Source organism: Anoplophora glabripennis, unplaced genomic scaffold (assembly GCF_000390285.2).
Source record: "Anoplophora glabripennis isolate ALB-LARVAE unplaced genomic scaffold, Agla_2.0 scaffold1224, whole genome shotgun sequence".
Lineage (NCBI taxonomy): Eukaryota > Metazoa > Arthropoda > Insecta > Coleoptera > Cerambycidae > Anoplophora > Anoplophora glabripennis.
Genome location: NW_019418511.1, coordinates 21,478 through 41,764, shown reverse-complemented (window position 1 = coordinate 41,764; position 20,287 = coordinate 21,478). Strand labels below are relative to the sequence as shown.

Below are 20,287 nucleotides of genomic sequence, written 5' to 3'. Positions count from 1 at the left end.
ACTCGGGATGTTTTGGTTTTATTGCTTCGCAACTTACTTCAGGAAAATTTGGCTTCAACAATGCTACTAAATCTTCGCATGTGGTTTTCGTGTCAATCCTGTATACGTGGAGAGTAACTGTTCTGGGGACACCCTTGATGGACGTTGACTCCGTATTTCTTCCAGTAATTATAGATCTTCGACTATGTCGTCTTTTATTATTACGTACTTTTCATCATCATTCTTTGGTACGGCAGAAATTGAATTTGACAGGGGATTATCATTTTTATCGGATAAATTAATAATTTCATTCATTTTTAATTGACTTTGTATTTGCAATATATCGGTAGCTACATCGTTCTTATTTATTAATTCCCCGGTTTGTTGATATTTTTTTTTCAGATGGCCTTCTGTTAGTTACTGATTCATTTTTTAGGGATGTTTAATTTGAACTGTTTTTGTGTTTCATACACAAATTTATCACATTTGGTTTTTGTGCAGCATCGTTTAACTTGGATATATAATAATATTTATTCAATAAATCTATATGGTTGTTTAATAATTTAATTTTATCACGCAGCTCGCTAATTATAATGTCTTTTTGTTTTAGGATATAATAATAGTATATTATTCAACGACCGTATAATGATGGGTATTATTCACGAGGTGAAGTTTACGGCCACAAGCCGCAGGCGAGTGGCCTAAATCACCGAGTGAATAATACCCATTATACGGGAGTAGAATACTATACTTTATCCACGACTACTAAATATTTTTGTTGAAGTTTTTTTTGAAATGTTTCGAAAAACATGGTATGTTAAGAAACAGATATACGACTCGCACAAATGAAGTCGCTGATGGCTCAGTGTAGATGCTCTTTCCCTTCCAACCGCGGGTCCCGGGTTCGAATCCGGTCTAGGAAAATTCACTTTTTTAATTTTTTTTTTATATGTACAGCACTGAATTGAAAATATTTAGTGGTTTACACGATAAAATTTTAAAAACCGATTGTTTGTAGCAGAACAATATAATATTATAGCTAAATCAAGGAAGCATCTGACAGTAGTGATTAATGACTCATTAATCACTGCCGTGATTAATGGGTATTAATAAGGTCGAGCAAACAGACGTATAATGGGTACATTATACAATAGTCGTGGATAAATATATTTAAATCTACCTTTCGATCCTTATCAGCTACCTCATCTATGGTATCAAGAAAAGCAGCGGTATCATTGTCACTTTGATACAAACTCTCACAACAAAGTATTACACTATCATTGATAAACTTGACATTGCTACTTAATTTGGCACAGCTTACGTGGTATAAACTATTACAGTTTTCACATTTAAGATAACTAACAACGTTTTTATTACATCTTTTACTGACGTTAATAGAAGCGTGACTTGTGTTCGCAGCCATGCTTTCTGGGTATAGATGTTGAACAGGTGCGGTGATAGCACGGCTCCTTGGGGGACGCCTGCTTCGATGTCTCAATAGGTGGATACGGCCCCTTCCACCTTCGCACGTAGCTTTCTGCATCTGAGGAAGGACTTCATCAGTTTGACCAGTCCGATAGGGTAGCCAAAGTCGAGCATCTTAGCCAAAAGCTCATCGTGCCAGTCCCTGTCGAAGGCCTTGGCGACGTCCAGGAAGACTGCCACGATGGATTTTCGGTTGTTGAAACCTGCGGACAGATGTTCTACTAACCTGAGTGTCTGCTGCTCCGTTGAGTGTCCGCTGCGGTAGGCGAATTGTTCGTCGGGGATGACTCGCAATTCGTCCGAGCTCTCACGCAGTTTGGTCAGGATGATCCTCTCCGCTACCTTGCTCATCATCGGCAGGAGACTGATGGGCCTGTAACTGGCAGCAAAGGTTAGATTCTTACCTGGTTTCGGGAAGAATATGACGTCGGCTGTCTTCCACCTGGCGGGAAATCCTCGCAGTCTCAGGATGGCGTTGACGATGTTGAGCAGCGCCATCACTCCCTTGTGGGGGAGCTTTCTGAGTATTCGGTTTCCGATCTGGTCACATCCGGGTGCCTTGCGGGGGTTAAGGCGCCGCAGGATGTCCCACATCTCCTCGGGTGTCGCCGGCCTGATGTCGTCCCTGTCGGGTTGTCGTCTGTAGCGCCGTACGTGTCGTTCCATCTCGTCGGCGTGGTCCTCGTCTTCGTCGTCGAGAAGGTTTTCCCTACACTGTAATTCAAGGCCGTCGGCGAATGCCTCGGCCTTTTCATACCTAGTGTAGACGATCCCGTTCTCTCCGTGAATCGGAGGCATAGGCTTCCGGGTGGTCCTCAGCGCCCGTTGCATCGTCCACAGGCTGCGGTCTTCGGGGTTCAGTGACTCCAGATGTCGTTGCCACGAGCCCTGGTAGTGCTCCTCTAGGGCCGCTTTTACCCTCCGGTTCAGCTGGTTTAACATCTGCTTATCCCGGGGGTGTGCTGTCTTCGTGGCTCTTCTTTTCGCCGCACGTCTTTCCCTGATTAGATCCCAACTTTGCTCCCATTTAAGCTACTTCGTACCTCTTACCGTTTCCAAGATCCCTGTAGTGAGAAGCGAATTTGTAACAGCCTGTACATACAGGGTGTTTGGAAAAGCTGGTACAAAATTTAAGGGGGTAGAAGTAGAGCCAAAAATAGTAAAAAAAAGTTCCTATAAACATTGGTTCTCCGGAGCACCGTTACTGAGATCCCTCTAAAGGGGATCTGATCATTTGGATATTTTTTAAAATAACTTTCTTTCTGATTAAGATAACGGAATGAAAATTGTAGGTAATAATTATACCATAAGGGTCTTTAACTACTATAAATTTCATCAAAATCGGTTATAAATAAGTATAGTTTAGTAACTACTCTTAACAGAAATTTTTCGATTTTTTTTATTCCCTTGAATTATCAAGCAAATAATATTTTTTAATGAATTAGACTTTTTTGAAGAAAAAATTTCCTTACTTCTTGTTTAGAATTCTGCTTAGTTTAGTCAGAAATAATTATTTTTTAAATAATGTATGGCTCAGAACAGTAACTTTTTTTAACATTTTCACATAGTAGGCATCTTTTATAGTGTCAGTTTCATTGTAATGATACTAATGATTGTCACTTTCGCGTGCTATGATTTAAATTCTGATTGTTTCTTTATTTTCTTAGTTGTGATCTTTGTGCTCAACTTTGCATTCATTCGATTTTTTTACAACCATGAACCATCATTCTTTTACTAACCGTTAATATACCGATATGCTTTTTATTTATGGTTTCTGTAATGGAAATATAATCACGGTTAGTAAAAGCATGATATTTAATGGTTGTAAAAAAACCGAATGAAATGCGAAGTTGAGCACAAAGATCACAATATTAAGAAACATAATAATTTAAATCATAGCACGCGAATGTGACAATCATTAGTATCATTACTAGAGACACTTCATTCGCACATGACGTCATTATCAGGGGCGGACTCAGGACGCTAAGTTAAACTCTGTAGAAACTAAAGTGCAAACACCATATAAAAAGTAAAAATCTAAGTTTTACTTTGTACTGACAATTTATAATATACACTATGATTCATATTAAGTTTATTAGTTTACAAAACAATTTACACAGCTCTACACCTATTCACTTGCAGTGCTGAAGTAAAACTGAATAACCAGCAACTGCTGTAAATGTTCAGGCGTTAGGTTGTGGCGTTTATCGCTAAAAATCCATTTAAGTTTCGAAAACGTACGTTCAACGTCCACAGATGTTACTGGGGCATATTTAAAGTATATATAATTTTTAAAGGATGGTATATTTAGGGTGGATTCAGAAAAATCTACTTCTTTACCTTCAAAAAGATCTACTATGCGACATACAGTTAGAAATCCCGGATTGTTCTGCAAACGGTATAAATTTTTTTCTTCATACGTTCAGCACTATGTCCTGACAACTGGGAAATAAACTGTCGAAAGTCTAAAACATTATTTACTGCGTTATTTACTGAATATTCTGATGATGTCACAGTTACTTCAAGACGGCAAACTGACGGTATTCGTGAATAATTAAAATGTATGTACGCTAAATCTTCACGAAGTGTAGGATCGTTAAATATCCTTTGAGCGCATAAAATAGAAGTAGCATCACTTGAATCCAATTGCTGTATAACCCTTTTTTATGCCGTCAAAGTGTACGTAATAATAAGATGTTGCGTCTAACCACATACCCCAACGTGTCAAAACAGGTTCTGGAGGTAGTGGTACGCCTGGAAGAGTTTCTCTGAACAAATTTATCCGGGCTGGTGCTTTCAAAAATATTTTATTAACATTAGCTATCAATTTGTCGATATTGGGATAGCACTCTCTAATCGTCTCGGCGACTCTATGTAATCCATGTGCGAAACATGTCACATGCAACGCGTTGCAGTAGGTCTCGCGAAGAAGTTTCCCAGCCGCTTGCATGCACGCAGCCGCATCCGTTACAAAGAGCAGCACGCGGTCTTTCTTGGCTTCATAGTTCTCACCCCATAAAATTTTGAGACTATCATCTATCAATAAAACTAACACTTATAATTAAAAATATGCATATACACCGTACTGTTACTGGACAAGACGCGACGTTTCCTTACATATTATTAGCATGCAACTGATATGATGTTGATGATTGATGCATGACTTGAACGGCCCCGTCTAATAGGAATGAAATCCGTTGTCCCCGCCCGTCGGCCGACTACCATGACCTTGACACGTGCGGGGTAAAAAACATGGTACTTTTGTCGATTAGCCGGCACTATTATTATTTTGTCAAGAATGGATGAATATTTAAATATTGAGATCGTCGGTTGAAGTACGGACCTGAGATCTGCGAACGAAGTGCGGTCTCTAATCATTACAATAAAACTGTCACTATGAGAAATGTTTACTATTTGAAAATGTTAAAAAAAAGTTACTATTCTGAGCCATACATTATTTAAAAACTAATTATTTCTGACTAAACTACACAGAATTCGAAAAAAAAAGTAGATACATTTTTTCTTCAAAGAAGTCCAATTCATTAAAAAATAATATTATTTGCTTGATAATTCAAAAGAATAAAAAAAATTGAAAAATTTCTGTTATGAGTAGTTACAAAACTGTCCTTATTTATAAACGATTTTGATGAAGCTTATGGTAGTTAAAGACCCTTATCGTATGAATATTATGTACAATTTTCATTCCGTTATCTTAATCAGAAAGAAAAATATCCAAATGATAAGACCCCTTTGGAGGGCCATATCTCAGCTTTCCCGAGCTGCACAAAATGAAAATATATTTGCATATACAGGGTGTTCAGTTTTTCCTGGGCAGGTACCAACTTAATTTTTTTAAATGGAAACCTATATTTTTTATGGCATCGAATTCTACGTGAAAAATTAACGGGACTTTGTGTTATGGTCCCTATTAAAATATTGATAGTTTTCGAGATAATCGACTTTTCATTTTTTTTCCTTATGTTTCGTCACTTCTAGTAGTACAGGGGGAAAAAATCGTTCCAAACCTTATAATTTAAAATTTGAAAAATCTCGACTTTTTCAAATAGAACACCCTGTGTTTTATGATTTCATTAGATGCCTTTCTGTAGACCCTACAATTTTTTAATAGCTTTCCCTATACCTAAGTTGCGTAGTTTTTGCAAAAAAATTTGTGACAATCAGTTTACATGTCATTTCGTCTTCTATTGAATATTCACGTGCGAGTTCAGAGAAAGTACTAAACGTGCATATAATGAAACATTCAAAAGAAGAATTAGTGAAAATGGTGTATAGGTACCTTAGGAGAAGCTCATGGAAATTGTTTGCTAGCAGCACGTATTTACAAAGCAAATAATCCAAATTTACAGAGATTCCCACTGTTTTGAAAATGTGTGAAAGGTTTTACAGCAAATGCGAATTATGAGAAAACTGCCAGGAGACATGAAAGTAACAATAAAGATATTCAGTTTAATGTTGTGGCGTCTGCTGTTGAAAATCCAAATATTAGTGTCAGGAAAATAAGTAATAACCTTGGAGTTTCCAAAAGCTTGACAAATAAGGTACCTATTGAAGAAGTATAAGTTTCATCCATATCATATTGAAAAACATCAAGCACTGTTACCTCAAGACCACCTAAACGGCCTGCAATTTTGCCACTGGACACTGGATAAAATTCAAGAAAATCCAAATTTTTTATGCATGTCTTGTTTACTGACGAATCCACATTTTCAAATACATGCTTATCCAATCGTCGCAACTTTCACCACTACGCTGACAATAATCCCAGATTATTGAGGGAAATAGATCATCAGCATCGTTTCAAAGTGAACGTGTGGGCTGGAATTTGTGGAGAACATATTGTTGGACCGTACTTTTTGGCTATTTAAATGTTAATGTGTATTTGCATTTTTTGCAAAATGAACTTCCCCTTCTTCAGGTACATACATATGCCCGCTGATTATTTGGTTCAACAATGGTTTCAGCGTGATGGTGCCCCTCCACATTCCACTTTGGCTGTAATGTGATTATTTTATTGTTATTATACTTTTCCTATTACCTATTTATCTTTCAGGTTAGAGAACACCTAAATCACGTATATCCAAACCAGTGGTAAGGTCGTGGTGGTCCAGTTCCTTGGCCCGCACGTTCGCCTGACATAAATAGTCTGGACTTTTTCTTGTGGGGTTATATCAAGGAGCGAGTATACGAAGTACCACCAATGGATATTCAAGACTCAAAAGAAAAGATTCAAAACGAGTTTATAACTATAACGCCTCAAATGTTAAGAAATGTCCACAATCATTTTCATCGTAGATTAATGCTTTGTGTAGAAAACAACGGTGGACAGTTTGAACATTTATTTTAAGTTAGCTTGTGACTATGAGTATTCTTTTTTCAAAATTCTATTCATCCAAATTTTTTAATCTCCAATATCACTAATAACTTTCCTAACAACGGTAACAGTGCTTGATTTTCAATATGATGAAACTTCTTCAATATTTTATTTGTCAAGCTTTTGAAAATTCCAAGGTTACTACTAATTTCCTGGCACTAAAATTTGGATTTTTCAACAGCAGATGCCACAACTTTAAACTAAATATTATCGTTGTTACTTTCATGTCTCCTGGTAGTTTTCTCATAATTCGCATTTGCTGTTCATTCAAACCTTTCATACACATTTTCAAAACAGTGGGAATCTCTGTAAATTTGGATTATTTGCTTTGTAAATACGTGCTGCTAGCAAAATTATGTTTTTTTGATTTTATTTACAAATAAATGGTAACTTTCTATAAAGACTTATTTATTAAACTCAAATATCTAAATTTTTCAGTTATTAATTTTTATTTTATATAGTGTAGCTAGACAACTAATAAATTTAATAAAAATAAATACCCTTACAATATTTTTCCCGACAATGGACGCAAATCCGGTATTTTACATAAAAATGTTTTTTTTTGCAAAAACTACGCAACTTAGGTATCGGGAGAGCTCTTAAAAAATTGTAGGGTTTACAGAAAGACATGTAATGAAATCATAAAACACAGGGTGTTCTATTTGAAAAAGTTGAGATTTTTCAAATTTTAAATTATCAGGTTTGGCACAATTTTTTTTGCCCCCTGTATATCGCAGGTCAACTTTTGATACGTTTTTTGAAAGAGCCATCTTCACTCTACAGTTCCTGAAAAAAAAATAATTTCTAGCTGTCATACAATCATAATTATGTCAACTACTAGAAGTGACGTAACATAAGAAAAAAAAATGAGAAGTCGATTATCTCGAAAACTATCAATATTGTAATAGGGACCATAACACAAAGTCCCGTTAATTTTTCACGTAGAATTCGATAATGCCATAAAAATATAGGTTTCCATTAAAAAAATTAAGTTGGTACCTGCCCAGGAAAAACTGAACACACATATGCAAATATATTTTCATTTTGTGCAGCTTGTGAAAGTAGGCAACTCTGTAGAAAAAAATGAAGTTATATCTTTTATTAACCTAGATACTTATGCGCACTAGGTGGACACGGTGTATATAAAACTCAAATTACCGATTAGTGTTTAGGCCTTTTTAAAAAATAATTTTAGAAATTAAATTTTATTGTTGAATAATAATTACAGAACGAGAATCTAATACAGACTGCCTTAAACGGTTATTGTCGTCCAAGTATCGAAATTGATGATACAGGGTTCTTACGCTGCCTGGCTCATGTTGCTAATGTCGATGCTCCCGTTTCCTTGACTTTTTAGGTAGTTGACCGTATATAACTCTTCCACCCTCAGAATGAAGCATCCCCTGGGAGGCTGATTTTATTTTCTTCTTTGCCTTTGTTTTGCTTTGATTTATTTTCTTTGCCCTTATTCTTCTTTGTTGCCTTTTTGTTCTTCCATCTTATGCAGATGTATACACAGCAGTGGTTGCTAGTAGAATATACAAGATGATAGTCCAAAGACTTGGCAAGTGATATTTGTGAATTTCTTCTTCATTTTCGATCGGCATCATAGGATCGGTAGGTAACTCTTTAAGATTTAGTTTATTTAGTTCCACTTTAAATTTGGGACGAGTATGCACTTTTGACTGAAGATAAACTGTATTAACTATAAGTGGTTTACCATAACTTGTTTCTTGAAAATTTAACTTTCATCCTCTGAACACTAAGTTACAGGAGTCTTTCTTAATTAGCTAGATACCTGTGAGTGATATAGTTTCAATCGATTTTTTCAATTGGGCTTCAATTTTTTCTTCTTTTGGGAATACTTCCAAACATTGGTTAATTTTTGGGTACAGTTTCGATGTGATTTTCATCGATTTTTAATCGAATGAAACGGCAACCGCTAGAGTTTTGATTTAAGAGAATATTTTCTTCACAAGGTGCTCTGTAATTGGCTTGTAAACTGTTCGGACAGTGATACCATTTACCTTGGCTACACATGTCGGATAGAGGTTTTAATGGTGCCTTCATTTTTGGCTTTTAAAACAAGTTTCGTGTTTGGAATTATCGTTAAGTATTCTGATTCATGCCTTGTTGGTATAGATAGCATATTAAATAAGTCATATTCTTTTTCAAAATAGATAGGGATTGACAAGAAATATGTTATTCGATTTCAATCTATTTTGCAATGAATTTAAAATATTTTCATATTTGACATCAAAAAGCAGGGTGGTACCATAATGAAATTCGATTTTCTGGATTTCTAGAAATAAGTCACTAAATTTAATTATATATACTAGGATGCAGTACATTTAATCTGCAGAATGTTATTGAATTTTCGGTATCCTGCAAGGCATTGAGGATAGTATTATAAAGTATGTTTAACTGATTGAATATATCCTTTGCAAAAAGAACATCTTGATGTGTAGCACCGTTTTCAATGAATACACTTAATTGCATTATTTTTGTTTTTAACAATTTTTTTGTTAATTTGGACGTAATTTAGAATATTAAAAAATTTTTCTCCATCAGAGGCGTCCAAGTTTCCAGTTATACTCTTGAGTATGGAACCAAGTCCGTCGATTAATCCTAGCTTAGCAATATTTCTATTATGAACCTTAATATTTTCAATTTTGCTTAAAATTAAAGATTTGCTATATTTTACAATCTTATCGTAGTTCTCTAATTCTCTACTGAATATGCTGTTATTAAAATAACTTTATCTAAGTTGCTTGTACTGAGCATTTAAATTTTCGTACTCATCGTACAGGGGTTGTAAGTCGTAATAATGAACGAATGAGTGTTCACTTCGTTGAAGTTTGGCAGGGCCCAAACTAATCAGGAGAATGCCTAAGTATTTCGTTAACTGACATATTTCACAATTGTTGATAAAATTTTGAATAGATTTTTGTTGGTTGGACCAATAGTATGTGACTTTTATTCTTTTGTCAGTTTCTTCGATTCCTCGATGATTTGTTTTGCCTTCATGGTGATTTTGAATAATTTGATTTATTTCGTCATCACTCGTAACGTCAATTAATTTTTTCGTGCATTTAATCATTCGTATTTGCGAATTTTTAAAATAATTTTGTACCTGCAGTACAAAATTGTTCATAAATCGAAGTATAGGTAATATTTTACTTTTGGAACTACTCGTTCTTTAACGAAATTTATAACACCTTATTCAAATTTGTTATCTGAAAATTGTACGATTGTATGTTGTTTTGTTTTATATGTATAATTTAATAACAGATGGATCTGCTGGGGCGAAATTTACTTGATATTATTATCTAAATTTTGCCAAAATTTATGGGACAATCTACGATTGGTACACCGATTATAGGGTTTTCGTGATTTGAATGAACTGTAGCGTCATCGTTTTCGCTAATGATTGTCTAAATCTCCTGCTTCAACGACAGATTCGCTGTTTTGACGATTAGGGTTCAATGTTTCATTGAACTCGTCTATATATTCACTTTTAATACTAGTATCATAAAATGAAATTGACTGACAGCATGCGTTAAAATTATACCTTAATGACGTTTGTAGAAAAACAAGTTTAGAGACAACGGTACTGTTTAATTTGAGACATTTTATTTAACAGAAACACAGGTTTAATCGTAGTTGGCTTTTACATATCACAATAAAGGACAAATAATTTGCAAAAGCAGTGTTCCAAATTATGAGAATTTGGACTTAACTAAACTAACTAAACGAAAAGTGCATGACAATCAAAATTTTGTAACTAATATAATTCATAATAAATTCTCAATATTAGTTCCACCTTCTCTTATACAAATACGGGCTCGTTTAACAGAAGACTTTTGCACTCTCCATAACATTTCAGGATTTTGTCGTATTTCATTTGCACAATAAAAAATCCTTTCTTCTAATTCTTCTCTAGTGGTTACAGATGTGGAATAAACTAGATTTTTCAAGTGCCCCCAAAAGAAAGTCAAGTGGGTTCATATCTGGAGTTCGGGAAGGCCAATGAATAGGTCCACCGCGACCTATCCAGCGATAAGGATATATCTCGTTTAAATGGTCCCTTACTGCAGCACTAAAGTGAGGCGGCGCCCCATCGTGCATGAATATCAGTGCATTTCTGGTTTCAAGATCAACATCTTCTAACAGTTGTGGTAATTGATGCACAAGGAAATCTAGGTAACGTTGACCATTCAGTCTAGGGGGTAATACAAATGGACCCAATAAGTAAGGACCAATAATTCCACTCCAAACATTAACATAAAATTGTCTTTGGTGCCTAGTTTCAATATTAGCGTGTGGGTTCTCATCAGACCAATAATGTAAATTATGGGAGTTAATACCTAACTCCATTCCTCCCAAAACTTGCTTCGTCAGTATACAGAATTAATCTCGTAAACATAGTATTTTGCTCATGTCTCTGAAGAAACCATTGAGAAAACTGTACTCTTGCACGAAAATCATCAGGGTTAAGAGCATGAACTTTTTGTATATGGTAAGGTGAAGAAGCTGTTCTCTAAGGATTCTTGCAACAGTGGTCTTTGGAACATTGGTAAAAGAAGATAATGGCCTAATGCTAACTGTTGGATGAGCAGCAACTTCGTCCAGTATATTTTCCTCTACTTCAACTGTACGTACTGTTTGCGGGGCACCCCTGTTTGCAGTAACAGGAGCAAACTGACCTAAAGACATTAAAATTTATTTAATATCCATTTTGATTAATAATAGTAATCATATTTTACCAGTTTCTCTTAATCTTTGATCAATACGTTCGAAAGTTTTGCGATCCGGAATCCTTCTATTAGGATAAGAATGCTGATAAAATCTTCTTGCTGCCGAAGCATTACAAAGAGCCCGCCCGTACATTAAATGCATATTAGCATATTCTTCATTGGAATACTCCATATTTTATAACAAATTATGAGTTATGAGATGAGTCTTAGATTTAAAACTACGTATTTGACAAGTTTGACAATTTAATTGCCTTTGGCATACGCTGACATGTCAAAGCCAACCACGATTAAATCTGTGTTTCAATTAAATAAAATGTCTCAAATTAAATGGTACCTTCCTCTTTAAACGGGTTTATCTCAAAAAATATCTATTTTTATGGATATTCAATAAGTATACCTTTTTTACGTAAAATACCATAAATTTTTATAAAATGATGGAAAATTTGGGGTACCTATAGTGGAACAAAAATTTTTTTTCTAGAAATTTTGGTGGGAGGTGCTTTGCCCTCGGGCCCCCATAATTATTATCGAGGATTTCATATTATCATCCAAAGCAGCTTAAAAAATTATAGATCCAGCCAAAAAATTTATTAAAAAATACAAAAGTTACAGCAAAAAAAAAACATTTTTAATTCTCAACTTCAAGAGCTAATAACTCTACAGGGTGAGCCCGGAGGAAAAAATTTGATATGAACTTGTGACATTATTTTCTATCCGAGAGATTGCCCACTATTTCCGGGACACCCTGTATATAAAATTGAAGCTTATATCTTATTGAATCAGAATCCGAAGGTAATAAAAAATAACTCGGGCAGAAGGGCAGTAAAATCAAAAAACGAGTTATCACCACGGACGGATAATACAGCACATTGTTTATAATTCTCTATAAAAATCAACTTATATTTTGTACAGCATATATTTTTTTATAAATTTTTGAAAATTGCTCTTAACGTTGAGTCTTATGGCAGAATAAATTTTAAAACTTGAATATCTCAGTTCGAACATGTCGAAAATCTTCCTGAAATTCAACATTTTTTTAGTTCCCACGCCATTTATCGGAAAACGAAGGCCTTAATCGAAAAATTTTACTCATGCAAAAATTTTCTCTCACCAATTTGAGAGACAACAGCGTTTAATTTAAAATTTTTGCTTCAATAATAAACAAGATATGGATAAAAATACAAAATAAGTCATTTTTCGGCCAGCGATTTAACATTTAACAACTAAAACAGTAAAAAGGAGCCATGCCTTTGAAATGTGAACTATTTTTTTATATCTTTATCAGAACAAGTTTTTTTTTTAAAACAATTTACTAATATTCAATCTAGTAACAGCCAATGAGGTTAAAGAACAACATACAGGGACAATTACCATTGCCAACCACAGTACCAACTTAAAACGGAGGCGGCAATTCACTCCAAATTTGAAAACGACAGGTAAATTTCTATATTTATCAAAATGTAATAAAAAAATATAAATACAACTCAAATTATTAATATCTGACTTTTTATTCAGAGCATTAGAAAATTCATTGATACGAACCATTTCTAGAAAAACACGCTTATTATAGTTTATTTCACTGTCCAAAGCTGTGACACCGTTAAAATTCATTTTGTGGCCTGTACTTAATGTATGTTCTGAAAGAGCACAGGACGTTTTTTTTAAATTACAATCACTTTTGTGGGATGTAAGTCTACCTTTTAGAGTACGGCCTGTTTGCCCAATGTATGTCAGGTTACAATTAAAACAATCAATCTAATACATAGTTAACTAAAATAGGTGAAATTATGGACCCCATTGGGGTACCAAAGATTTGCTTGTATAAACCCCTTCAATAACACAATAATTAGAATAAAAAATAAACTTTAAAACTATTAAAAAATTATCCAAATCCAAACTTGAATTCTCATTAATTACATTCCAATTTTCTGTTATACTAGATAAAATTCTTGTTAATGGTAAATTTATAAAAAGTGACACAACATCAAAACTGACAACTACAAATCCCTCTGGTAATTGATAATTATTAATAAAATTACTAAAATCGAAAGAATCCTTAACATTAAAATCATTGCTAGTATTATAAGATTTAGTAAGTATATCTGTTAAATATTTAGTTAACGAACCGTTTGGACAATTAATAGTTGACACAATTGGACGCATTGCCAGTTCAGGTTTATGTATTTTAGGTAAGGCATAGAAACGAGGAGCACATGAATTATAAAATGTCAAAGCTTTAAATTCAACGTCAGAAATTTGTCGAATTTGTTTAAGTTTCGAAACAAGTTTATTAGCTTTTTGTTGCTAAGAGCAAGTTGGGTCACGATTAAGTTTTTTGTAATACATCATTCAAAAGTTCTTCACATTTTAACAAATATTGGTTCTTATACATAATAGTTGTAACATTACCCTTGTCACTTCTCGCAACAATAATTTCAGGATGATTTTTAAAAAATTTTTTACAAATGAGAACCTTATTTCTCAAGAAATGGTCAGCGTCAACATTGCGATGAATAAAATTTGTTACTATATTTGTGAATTGTGCCCTCAATAAATTCCTTCTATTTTCACTTTCCTCATAAATTATGTAGGTACTCAAAATCTGCCAAAAGTTTAGAAATTTTTAAATCCTTGATAGATAGACATATGCTAAATTTTGGGCCTAAAGATAAAATGAAATTGACATCTGAAGGAATGTCAATGTCAGTTAAATTTTTGCACCATTTTGGATTAATTTTAATTTTGTTTTCTTCATTACTCAACAACCTTTTAAATTTATTAAAATTTTTATTTCTAACTTCAAAGAAAATTTTGTTATATTTAATTTTTGAACGTCTTTCAAATTCATTGAAAATGTTCAATGGTAAAGTTAAACTAGACTTAATATTCTCTAACTCTTTTGAGAGTTTATTAAGGTCACAAATTGTAATTGTAATACTAATTTCTAAATTTAATAATTTTTTTCTTTCTTAGGGGTATCATTTTCTCTACCTATCCACCTCTTAGAATAGTACTCATATATGTATTGCCTTACCGATAAGGCAAAATTGGGAGTGCGTTATCATGTATGAAAATGGTATTCATTCGTAGTGTTATCGGTAACTCTTCAGGCAGATAGGTAATCTCGTTTGGAGAAATTCCAAATAATTTTTGTGTTCAATGTAGCAGGTAGTATAACAGGACCGATGAAAATACTACCAATACCAGCTCAAACATTAATCTTTAATTCATGTTGAAATCGTCTTTTACTGATTCTTTGTAGATTTTCATCACAATAAACATATTCATTATGTTAATTAAAAACAGGATTTTATTGTAGATATTATCGTCTCTATTTCGGAGTTTTTGAATACTTTGACTTAAAGCAAAACGTTACGGAGGATTTATTGGTAGGTAGGTAAAAGTTCTTGAACTTGATTCTTGAATAACTGGTCTTTTAATACTCTACTAAAGGAACTTTTTCAAAGTCAACCTCTACCGCTAAACCCCTTGCACTTCCTTGCGGAATTTCTTCGATCTTTTCCAAAATTTATTCCTCGAGCTGAATAGTTCTAGCCGTACGTTGTCCACGATTTAATGTTACAGGTAAAAAAACGTCCTGTTTCTCGAAGGCGTCTTTCCACATCAGCAAATCTGTTGTAATTTGGAATTCTTCGATTAGGAAATCTTTCAGCATGTTCGAACACTAGCACAACAATTTCCTTCACAATAACCCAATACTAGTAACTTATCAGTTTGTTCAGCAAAAGTATAAATTGCAGCCATAGTAAAGAATATATTAAAAAACAAAGTAAACTAAAATTAAATAATACCAGCTTGATACTGTAAGTACCTTTTAATTATTGTTATGAATTTGTTTCTTTGTTATGTGACACCACTGGCATCTCATACTAGACTGATCTAATTATTTTAAACTGATTTTATATTATTTAATGTGTAAAAAATGCTAATTTTACTCGAAATCCAAAAACGATATCAAAATTTCGGTAGAGTCTAAAAATCTTCTAAAATAGTGCTTATTTTTAAAAATATAAATTCTGTCTTCACTGGCGTACACACAAAAAAAGTTAAGGAATAGCCAGTGGCGCATAGGCACAAGAAACAGAACATCTTGTTATCTATTCTATATTTAGAAGGCCATACTCAGTAGGCGTACACTTTTGTATATAGGTAAGTTGGGCTAAATAGTCTTATTTTCATCCAAAGAACCTGTGGTCAAGCGTTGTCCTTCCTTTTCAGGCACATCCTGTATATACAGTACGTCAGCGGATTGAGTTTACAGAAGGACAAATGGACCAATAAATGAAAGATACGAAAAAAAGGTATTCTTGATAAAAGTTTTTGCTTCTTTATAAAATACGAATCACCACGACGAACTTCAATTCTGTTCTACAAGGTGGGTCAAAAACATAAAAATATTATTTTGCGTAAGAGTAAACATAGGTATTTAACATGCAAGATACGAAAAAAGGCGTTCTTGATAAAAGTTTTTGCTTGAAAAATGAAATAAGAGTTACGTTATCAAAAATGTAATTTTTTTATACAGGGAATAAAGTATAAAACTAAAATACGTCTTATTCAAGTGTAATTTTTAAATAGTATGAACATAATTACAACAACAATTAAGCTAAAAAAGTAAACAAAGCAATATGATGAAGATATCAAATTTCAAAAACACCACCTTCATATTATACTAATTGCCTCCTTAAATATCTGAAGGAATTTCTGATTTCTTCCTGGGATATTAAACGGACGGCCTGAATAATTCTGCCTTTGTTTTAAACGGCTCCATAGAAACATATCGGCCATGGTTAAGTCAGGGCTCATAGGGGGGCACAAAATTGGACCATTTCTACCAATCCATCTTGGATCACATCTATGGCTAATCCATTCTTTTACCTCACGAACTCAATGTGCGGGACAATCATCCTGTTAAAAATACATTTTTTGGTGAAAATTTAATGGTAAATATTCGAGTTCATCACTAAAAAATGTAAGCACGATATACTATTACAAGTGTTATTGTAAAAGTATAGGCCTATAATGCCATGGACAGATATCGACTTATTAATTTTTCAAGAAAAAACCTTTTAGCCTTTTTTCGTATCTTTCACTTTTTGTAAACTCAATCCGCGGACTGTATACAATAAATATATATTTTTCACAAATTTCGTTTAAAATTATTTTGTTATGAAAGTTCTCATGGAAATTATCCTTTAAAATTGATATGTGTCCTAAGCTTCATTGTGAAAATATGATCACTTAGATTTCAACTAACCGCCATCAACATTTTTTAGAATTTTGAACAATGCAGATGATTGCTCTTACTGATTTATCGAAATATAAAAATAAATTATTCCAAATGAATGAAACAAAACCCATATCTACAGAAATAGACGCAATTATGATAATGAATGGATATACTTAGCCTTGATAATAGGATATTACATCAGTTATAAAATAATACATAACTAAAATATACTTTTAAGTAATAACTAAATACCTAAACTAAGTAAAGTAAGCAATATACTTTGAAATTTATGTTATGCTTAATACAATAGTAGTCCGATTTAAAAAGTTTGACTGAATTTGAATGTTAGTTAAATTTGATGTGTGTGTTAAAAAACATAAGATAAACACTAAAGCAATCTGAAGGCATAGTTACAAATAAGTCATTGGTTATTTTTATTTATGTTATCTGACATTCGATGAAAGAATTTATATTAATTATGTAAGCTATTTTATTTATTTCAGATGGAAAAGAAACAAATACAACAACTTAGCATGTACTGCCCTGAAGATTTGTTTTCTGGGTATAATAATTATCTTAATTATCTTAAAAAATAGCAAAAAAAAATATATTTTTTTTAGGCAACCAGAACAAATGAGAAGAGCTATTAAGTCATTAATTGAAGTTCCTCAAAATAATTTTAAAATATTTAAAAATGGCATTTTGTGTTATGGTGATAGGATAAAAACATTATTTAATGAAATTATTCCAGACATATTTGAAACTTCTGAGGAACCTGAGAGGTAAAGAATTCTACCAATAATATAAATTAACCTAAAAGTAACTTGTAATCATAGATACATAAAAATCAGTGTCTATTAAAGTATAGCTTACTAATTATTAATGTGGTACCGCATGTTGTCTCAATAGAGCAATAAAGATGGCTATGGACGAAAAGCCATATAATATCTGTATTTTAACCACTGCCACTTATTCTCACCGACATTTCCTAGAAGACATATAGCAGGGTGATTCTAAAATATGTAGCCACACTTAATGGGCGGAAACTGGATACCAAAATGCACCCCTAAAGCTCTTAAAGTTGAAACAAAAAAAAGTAAAAATACAAATGTCTTCTAAATGTCTGAAGTATTTTTTTCAAATTTGGCACACGACTAATGCTAATAAATAGACATGTTTTGAAGTGAATATCAATAAAATGCATTGTCGGTATGGGGGTAATATAGGGGTAGTCGCTGTTTTTATTTATACTCCATATTTTGATGGCTTGGACAACATCATTGGACAGATAATTTAGTTTTAAAAGGTTTTTTGGTATGTACGATTAATATTAAACGAGATAATTTGATTGTATTATATATTTTAAAGTAAAAAACGAACGGTAAATAAGGTACTATTAAATGTATTAATTCTTATTATTAGTAATTAATTAAATTGATAATATTAAATGACAATATCAACAAAATTTATTATTAAAAAAATGCTAAAATTAAATATTATTCTCAAAATGCCTGAATCCTGCCTTAAAGAGTCTTCGTCTAAAATTGTTCCTCACTCGATTCGAAATTTTAATGTTATTGTGAAGGTCATTTACTGGATTTCGTACAGGAACTAGATATTTTCACAAGAACGTCTTTTTACTTATTTAAAACCAAAAGTTAATTATTTTTTTGAAAAAAGTGATCAGTATCAGTGATCGACTTTACAACGAGCCCAAGTTTATTACACAATATTAAATAGAACAGGCAGAATACCGTTATTAAGACAAAAAAATTATCTCGGTTCCTATTGATCGGATCGAGACGCTTTTTTTTTTTAAAGATTCATGTTTTCTAAGCACTATTTGATGCAATTGGTTTGAAATCTGTATATTAAAAAATCACCGAGAAAAGGTTTTTTTATTTGGTTTTTTGTTAAGAGGGGAATAAAGATATTTTTTGAAAACAGACCTTCACCCAAGCATAGTCTTTTCAAAAACTACACTATTTTCTGAGAAAATTATATGTGGCCTATATAGATAAGGTATTGAGCTAGGAGTTGACATATTTTTTATTGCAAAATAATTTGTATTATTGAAGTTATGGATAAATAAAGTATAATAACAAATTAAAATTTTATGTCATAGATCTTTATTATAATTTTACATCTCCTTCGTACAGATTTGAGGAACTGACCTGCAAAATATTATGCAGTATTACCAGCAATGTCTAGATTTTTGTGAAATTATTTCTTTGGTAGCCATTTATTTAAATGTCATTAGTAAAGATACGCACCAAAGAGAACAGAACAACAAATATGAATGTTTGGAGCTTCTAGTCCAGATGGAGACAGTATCAAACTTAACCATTGAAATTTTATGGCTTATAGAAAACTGTAAAACATATTTTAATTTTTGACTTCGTTTCGCCGTGACTGAATATATATATCGCAGTCACAAAATGCTCTCATATTTGAAGAATAAAATATATGACGGAACTAAGGAAATACGTCTAGGTCTAGGTTTGTCAAATAGATCAGCATATATCATAGTATGTTACTATATCAGTAAGAAATACTTAAAGTAATAAATAAATAATAAATACAGCCCTAGCATACCTAGGTTTGTTTTCTTAAAAAGAAATTATCTTGGAAGAGCATAATGAACAGTAGATAGTTGCGCCCGGGCACAATAAAGAGATGCCGACTTTTAGTTTTTATACGGTTTCAACTATCTTCGTAAACACCATACCTAGGCATGCATATATTGTTTTCTGAAAAATAAATTATTTTTTTGGAAGAACAATAATGAATATTAAATAATGTTTGAAATTCTATGCTTTTCTGTGTGGTTTTTTGTTTGACACCTTATGTGCAGGGGTCGATTTATTAATTTTTTTTCGTTCAGATGCGGCTAAATTTTCAATAAAATTGATGTTAATAGCATTATATAATTACTGCTTACAAAAAAATACTGTGTAAGAGTAATTTTTTACATCTGTGGCTTTTGAGAAAAAAAACAATCAATATTTGTTGAACTTCCAAAATAATAATTAATTTACTGGGAGAACAGGTCACAATTAAATAATTTGTTGTAAAACAATTTTTTTTTACGATCGTTTCGGGATTATTTTTTCCCATCTTCAGATAAAAAAATAATAACCATGGATTATAATATTTTTTCTTTATGTAAAAATTAAAACAATTGGCCATCAAATATTGTTTAACATCCTTTCCTATTAACCATATAATGTAAAACAATAAAATAACTACATTTTCTTATTTCCTCTTATAGACTAGGGCGGATATGTCGAAATATACCTATGCATTTTGGAATATTGAAGAGGAAATGTCGATCACGGACAATTTTAAATTTTCAGACAGATATGTCAACTTAACGTCACATTAGTTTTTCAGTAATAGTGGTTCAAGGAACAACCAATCGCG

At 32.7% G+C, this 20,287-nt stretch overlaps 1 protein-coding gene across 1 annotated transcript in view; it reads left to right on the top strand.

The window, feature by feature from the left end:
* The window catches only part of LOC111692655 (inositol-pentakisphosphate 2-kinase), a 61,086-nt gene extending 43,171 nt beyond the window's left edge, over positions 1-17,915 (top strand). The window contains exons 3-4 of the mRNA XM_023456730.1: positions 17,368-17,426; positions 17,485-17,915. Of these exons, the coding sequence (XP_023312498.1) occupies positions 17,368-17,426; positions 17,485-17,650 (225 nt within the window). The 3' untranslated portion in view covers positions 17,651-17,915. The remainder of the gene's footprint in view (positions 1-17,367; positions 17,427-17,484) is intronic.
* Positions 17,916-20,287: the final 2,372 nt, after the last annotated feature.